Source organism: Syzygium oleosum, unplaced genomic scaffold, assembly GCF_021117445.2.
Source record: "Syzygium oleosum isolate NSW1041296 unplaced genomic scaffold, Sole_v2.1 Sole_v2.02, whole genome shotgun sequence".
Taxonomy (NCBI): domain Eukaryota; kingdom Viridiplantae; phylum Streptophyta; class Magnoliopsida; order Myrtales; family Myrtaceae; genus Syzygium; species Syzygium oleosum.
In genome coordinates, this window is record NW_026607486.1 from 8,952,993 (window position 1) to 8,960,431 (window position 7,439).

The window sequence follows — 7,439 nt, forward strand, 5'->3', positions numbered from 1 at the left end:
TGCAAAAAAGTGGCTTTTGTTCTGTTTTAGCCCAAAAAAAAGTGGTTTTTGTTCTGTTTTAGCCCAAAAAAAAAAAGTGGTTTTGTTCTGTATTCTTGACGTTGCGAAAGAAGATTCATGTTGAGCTTTCCATCAAATTTCCAACGCTTTACAAACCATCGAAGTACTTTCATCATTTCTGACTTCACATAGCCCTTCTTAACACCTCCATAAATCTCAGTAGCAATTTGTCACCCATACAAACCTCTCATCTCCTTAATACCCCGAGTGATAATATTAGAAAAATTACAGAAATTTCAAGATGTCACGCCTATCTTTATCTGGCGTCTACTTCAAGGTGATTACTGCGAAACAAAGAATTCGAGATGGGAAATCACCGCAACCTCAAGTTGGTTGAGTGAACCGCTAAGTAGACATAAACTCGATACCCTGATCCAGCACACGGAGATGTAACCCTAAGACCAACCTATGTTTCTATCCCTTGGGAGGTCCAGAGACTCTTCTGAAACATGCCAAAAACCTCATAGTAATATTTGGTACATTATAAGTAAGAAAAAAAGGAAACAGTTGGTACATTATACTAGAAAGCGTTTTGTATACCAAATCCACAGAACACCTCCAACCAACACAAAACACGATATGCGTGGTCTTGTTCATTCATTTATTCCCAATAAAGCCAGACGCACCCAAATCAATAACAACAATTGGGTTTAGAAGAGACATCACGTGCTGTTAATCTTGCAAAACCTTCCGAGGCGAATCGCCCGGTGAAGAATGAACTACACAAGACAACAACAGAACAGTACTTCAAAGGAGAACCTAAATACGGTATACATACGATAGCAGGTGCAAAAAGAAGAGGACATAGATCCACTGAACTCTTCAATTGTTGCTCCCAATCAGTATAAACCCCTAAATCATCATAAAATTTTAATAAATTTGCAAAATGCAATCTGCAGTCACTCGTATGAAAGTTGGCCAGCCTAGTACCATCATCAAAATCCGACAAGGGGCTTGACACATTGGTATCTATAAACATCTACGAATTACAAAATTCTGAATTCAATTATTACACTGAAAATCTCAATAGCTAAGCAAAGGAGAATCCAATGATGATGAACAAGAAAAGAAGACAGCACAACGAGCTATTAGCTCTGACACTTAAAATATTTCTTACCTCTTGGCTGCTGCATATATGACAAAGCCAACAGCTGCAACTCTGACGCATGAAAAGGAGGTCGGAAAATTCTTTGCTTCAGCAGGAGAGATCACCGCACCTGAGACGGGGAGCACAGTAATCCTGAAGCATCTGCCCCAATTACAGCAAGATCACACACGGTACAAAGCTGTCCCTCCTGGCTTGGAACAAAACGGGAGCTGCAGTATGGACAAGACACATCCTTCTGCCCTCGGTATATAGGCACGTACGTTGCTCCACAGACCACAAATGGGTTTCTGAAATCGTAATTTAGCTCAGAAGCATCTATCATATTCCTCTCAGCAGCTTGCAAAACTTGCCTTGCCGTCCTTGCTTGGTTTTCGACAGTGGGATTGGTCTCTAGAAGTCGCCGAGCAAAGTTGGCTGCGGTAGCAAGGTTCTTCGCCTTGTAGCAGACAGTCATCGCATTCAGTAAGGCGAGCCGCAAATGAGGCATTTGAAGATTGCAGTGAGTGAAGTAGGCTGCGAGTTCTTGCTGGCGCACTGGATTGTCCTTCATTTCTCTTCTCTTGAGCTCCATTTGCAGACCCAAGACATATTCTTTAACAATGATGATCAGCTCCTTGACTTCATCGACTTCCCTTCTTGATTCAACCACGATAAGCGGAATGGTGTGGAGAATACTCAGGAAAAGCCGAAGAGCCTCAGTAAACTTCCCAGCTGTAGTGGCACGATAACCAGCCCTGAGCTTCTCTTCCAATTGAGAGAAGTTGAAGACAAGTGCTGGAGGACCCCGGACATTCGGGCTAGCAGACTCATTCCAACCACGCTCGACAGCCAGACATACCACTGGAGCAGAAGAGAATGCACGTAGATAGGTGTGGCTGCCACTGTGGAGATCAAGGAACATAGATCGCAAAGGAGTAAAATTCCGAATTCCAAGTTGCCTACTCAACAACCTCATTGCAGTGTCAAAGTTACCAGCGGCTGCATGTTCGGCAGCAAGAGACGATCTCTGTGTCCATATCTGACTTACTGGCATGCCAGGAGTTGGGGCCACAAAAACCGCGGAGCGAGCATTGACAGAAGCTCTTGGAGTTTCTGCCTCAGGAGGTAGCTCCAAATCTTCAAGATCCCAACCTCCCTCCTCATTTTCTTCACCAACTTCACCATCTTCCATAATAACTGTCACATCACCATTTGCTAATCCATTGGCTTCAATCATATCCAGTTCATCTCCCCAATCACCTTCAGCCTCCTCTTCTTCTTCTTCTTCATCTGCAGTAGCCCTGCCAACATTATCCAGCCCACCTTCGAATATGCCTTTCATGACTCTCAAAAGAGGCCAATCACCACCACAAATGACAGGCATTGGGGGTATTAGAAGGGAAGGTTGCTTCCCCTCTGGCAAAGATGGAACAGAATCTCCCAATTCGGCTGCCAATCTTTCAACAACATCCTGTAGGCCATGAGCAGAAGCAGTAATATAAGCAAGAGGCAAGTGCCCGGCATTCTCTAATATCTTAATACGCTCTCGAACATCACCTAAATACAAAGCATTATGAAATTGCCCCATTACATCATTCTTCACTTCAGCAATTTTCAACATTTTGGTCAGTTTGTCCATATTTCCAGTTATGAGATAAAGAAAAGAGAGCCTCTCAAAGTTCTTTGTCCTTTGATATGCGTACTCAACAATTCCCGCATTGCCTTGGCGAAGGGCCTCAACCCCCAATCTATACCAATGTTCCTTCTCATCAATTTCCTTAGCTGATGCAACTGCAATTTGAATATTGCCACTCTCTAGAGCCAAATTGAACCGTGTCCTCTCGTCCTTAACAAAATGAAGAGCCACTTCTGGAAACTCCTTTTGCTGCAGATATGCAATCATAGCCTGTCCACAAAGCTGAGAATTCCTTATCATGCTCATAACATGATCATATCTCTTCTTCAGAAGGGATAACTTGAACATATACTCTGTTGCATCGATAATTATAGATCTATTCTTTCCATCACGATCCAAGCAAAAGATGGTATTCCCTGAAACCTTCGTGATGTAGATAGGGACGTCAAGAGTTCTAATTATTCCACTATCACCATTAGGGAGGCAATACTTGATGTGGTTCAGTGTAGTGTAGATGAATACTCCATTGTCATCCCAGGCTCCACTCTTCACACGAATGGTCTCATGGAGAGTGCATTGGTGGACAAGCTTCTTGCTAGCAATAACAATTGCGTGTTTGCTGAGCAAGGCAACACTTTCCATGTCATTTGACCACACTACGTATTTGATAAAAGGGGTTTGCAGATCACCGAGAACCAACCTCTGCTGGAGATCAAATATGTAAACTCTGTCTTCTGCCCTACACAGCAAGTTACCAGTTCCTGCATAAAAGATTGCATCTGCAGGAGAAGGAAGCCCGCTCTTCTTAACAATCTCGTTCTTCAGATTCTTGACCAATACTTGATTGCTACTTTTATCAAGCACTGCAAACCTATTTCGAGCCACGAAAACAGCAGATGCTCCGGTACCTCTCTTTGCCTCTTGAACACCATCACCCCTACCAGCGCTGTCTTTCGGGATGACATACAGTTCATAAGATCCTCCATCCACATCAGAGCAAATAACAACAGCATTTTCTGTAGGACTATAAGAGAGCGTCTTTGGACTTTGGTTGAGGCTGGTAGATCCAGGGCGTCGAATAGGAATAACCTGTGTGTCCCGTTGACTGGAAAACTCATAACAGCGCAAGAAACGTTCTTTGGTGTAAAAAATATTATCACCACTCACAGCAAAGGCAGGTCGCTCTCTCTCCAACTTAAACACTATCATGCCACTATCATGACCAGCTGCCAAAAGATTCATTTCAGGATGAGAAGCAAGTATCCAGAAACGGTCATGCTCACGTCTAAATGTTTGAATTCCAGTTCGCTTTGTTGCATCCCATACGCGGATACTTTTGTCTTCTGAATTGGATACAATTATGTCTTGTTTTGCATGGAACATAACACAAGACACATTATTCATGTGCCCTCTGAGAGTGTCCACTTCCCAAGCCTTGGTATCTGAAGGCAAACATGTTCATTACTTCAGCAACAAATCAATTGAATCTTGCGATTCATAAATTAAGAAACTTCAAGATGCTCGAAAAATTTGTAAGCAATGAAAAATGATTGCATGGTCACAAATTACATGTTCTGAATTATCTTTTGGCTTTTATTTTTGGGTAGGGAAGCCAAAAGGGTACCAAACCAAGCACCTCCTTCGTACCACTTTAGTCTTAGTGCCTATTTTTGGGGAAAAAAATGTCATTTCGGTGACAATTTACTGCACCTAAACCTAAAGTATAATCAATTCCATCCTGCTAATTATTATGATTCTTTGCAAAGAACAACTTAAAAGAGAAACCAATGTCTGTGGAACAAGTACCATTCATGCGCCATAACTTTACTTGGCGATCATCTGCTCCAGAGACTATCAGGGGAAGGGTGGGATGAAATGCAGCCCAGTTGACTCCTCGGTCATGGCCTTCCAAGACATACTTGACAATAACATCCACACCACCAAATAAGTCCGTATTCATCTGACCCAGCCGCAGTAAGTCATCACCGGGAGACGCTGTCTTGTTTTTTAAGGCACTGATATCCCATACACGAACAGTCTGATCGAGGGAAGCTGAGACAACAAGGTCCTCTTTTGGGTGGAATGAAGCACACATGACATAATGATTGTGACCTGTCAAGACAGATATGCAAGTACGGGATTGCCAGTTCCATATGCGAATAGTTTGATCATCACTGGCACTCACTATCCATGGATGCTCATGATGGAACTGCACAGTACGGATGTAATCAAGGTGTCCTAGAAGGGTAAAAAGACACCTGCATGTCTTGTAGTTCCAAACTTTAATCTTATAATCGTCTCCTGCAATGGCAAGAAATTTATATTATTCTCATTATATTAACTACACACCATAGTAATTATCAAAAGAAAAAGCAGCATATACAGCAGATTTTTTAAGGACTCCAGACTAGTGTAGTTGACAATGAAAAGCGCATCTAAGGCCCTTAGAATAACTCAGAAGCACAAAATAAAACGCAATTTTGTTTTGGCAATACAAAACCTTAACCACTAAGACTATATCAAATCAAAGAGAATTACCGAGGAGCAAGAGCAACAGTATTCTGGACTAGAGTGGTGAGAAACTAAAGAAACAGTTTGCTCTAAGATAACAAAATATGGTTTAACCCAAAATTTACGTTTTCAAACCACCGGTATGGCTGAAAAAAAAAATAGACGGGAGGGTACTTTCGCAAGATGAAACATTTTTGAGTTTCTGAGACCAGCTGAAGCGACCAAGTGAGGGATTAAGCATTTTTCCCTGATTGCTTCAGTGCAAAATGCGTGTCCCTTGCTGAATGGAGTTTGCCCAAGCTAGCAAGAAGCAAGAAGTCATCTCCTTGCTACTCTGAATAGGCCACAGCATCTAGTGCTTAGGATTGCACCAATTGAGTCTTCATTGAATGACGAATCTACTTGGCAATTTGCTGATAAAAGAAAAAGTCACATCCAGTGGCCAATCTAACTAATCTAAGATCACAGACCAACTACACTGAGGTGCTACAGTGAGAAAGTGATATAAAATTTGGAGAGATCCAAAGTTAGACAACAATGATCGCAATGCTTTGACAAATGAACTTCAGACCGAAACTTCCAAGTGCGTGGATCGCTCTAGAAAATGGGAAGAAAACATAAGCATAGAGACACATTTGTCTGAAATCTACTAATGCATAACACTTAGTTGGGATTTGACATGATTAGTCAAGATGCCGGATGCTTTTTACATGGATGTGCATTCTGATTACAGGGCTTGCTAAAGGGTCTTCAGGATCACACAGATACATTGCTTTCGGCGGAACTAATTATATTTCCGAAGACATTATGAAACAACTGTTTATAGTGCATCGTACAAAAGTTTCAGAACATGTGACTGTCCTTATGAATTGCAAAGGACCCACAAAGGGAATATCAGATCCGCGTTGAATATCGCTAGAGTTCCATCTCTTAAAGTAAAATTCGATGAGAAAAGCGGGAATTCAACAAATCCCATCTCGAGCCTCTCATTACTTTCAACTTGCTCTGCGGGACGATGATCTTTCTGATAAAAAATGGAACCAGGGAAATGCATTTCAATCTCACACAAGCGGGATTCACATCGTACGAAGGGATCAAATCGATACCTCCGGACACGAAAAGAGGCTGCGACTTGTGGAAATGCACCCCGCGGACGGGGCCGTCGTGCTCGTCGAACCGATCGATGAGCGTCCCCATGCGGTAGTCCCATAGCTGGATCACGCCGCTGTGGAGCGACGCGAGGATCCACGGCCGCTTGCTGTGGAAGCTCAGCCCCTTCACCCGATTGCTCTTCGTCTCGAACTTCGTCAACATCCTTCGCCGAGAATCGAACGCCGAAATCTCCTGCCCCCCGCCCGCTGAACCCAGTCGCAGACCGGATCGAACCGGACGCCGACCTAGATCGGCGCGAACGGCCGCACGATCTCGAAGCTGCCGGAATCACGCGAAGCCCGACGATCGGAATCCGAGGAGATCTGAACCCCACGGTGGCATCGGATCGGAGATCGAGATGCGCACAGTGTATCGCGGAGGCGAAGATGCGAGCCGAACGGAAAAACGCTACGATCGCTATATATCGGACCTTTGGCTGGTGAAATTCGACCAAACGGCTTGACCCAAAAAAAAAAAAAAACAAATTCGACCAAACAAAAGAAAAAAGCTTTGGCTCGTTAAAAATAAAAAACTTTCGCCAGTATTTTTTTTATGGGAAAATTCCAAATTAGGGTCTGAAATGACATCATTTTTTCAAATAAAGAATTAAAGTAAACTTTGTGTCAAATAATTTAAAAAAAATGAGAGCACTTTAGATCCTTATTTGAAAATTTCTCTTTTTTCGTTGAAGTATCACGGAATAGAGTAAACTAAAATTCATAAATATTTAGGACATATGTTTTAGTGTGAATTACTCATTTAATTGTATTCTATTTCAATATAAGTGTTTCTCTTATGAACAAAATAAAGGTGGCATTTGTACTTCATAGAGATTCGATTACATGACTAAAGAAATTTTTATACGTAATTAATTACATTATTATAATGAAAAATTACTCGATCAGTCCTAAAACTATTACTGTGCCAATTCTTTTTTTTTCTCGAATGTCAATTTTATCTTAAACTTTTTAATTTTGTCAATTTAGTCCTAAA

The 7,439-nt window shown here is 42.1% G+C and overlaps 1 protein-coding gene across 3 annotated transcripts; it reads right to left on the bottom strand.

The window, feature by feature from the left end:
* Nucleotides 1–548: 548 nt before the first annotated feature.
* LOC115664832 (coatomer subunit alpha-2) lies at nt 549–6,838 on the bottom strand. 3 transcript variants are annotated; one of them, XR_008814839.1, is made up of 4 exons: nt 6,401–6,838; nt 4,590–5,084; nt 1,178–4,225; nt 549–779 (listed from the first exon to the last, which is right to left on the bottom strand). XR_008814839.1 is itself a non-coding variant. In XM_030586715.2 (3 exons), the coding sequence occupies exons 1-3, from the start codon at nt 6,606–6,608 to the stop codon at nt 1,269–1,271; spliced, it is 3,660 nt and encodes a 1,219-aa protein (XP_030442575.1). In that variant the 5' UTR covers nt 6,609–6,838; the 3' UTR covers nt 1,015–1,268. The 3 variants fall into 3 exon arrangements, 1 of the variants encoding a protein (XP_030442575.1); XR_008814840.1 differs by lacking the exon at nt 549–779 and adding an exon at nt 807–912; XM_030586715.2 differs by lacking the exon at nt 549–779 and having other exon boundaries at nt 1,015–4,225.
* Nucleotides 6,839–7,439: the final 601 nt, after the last annotated feature.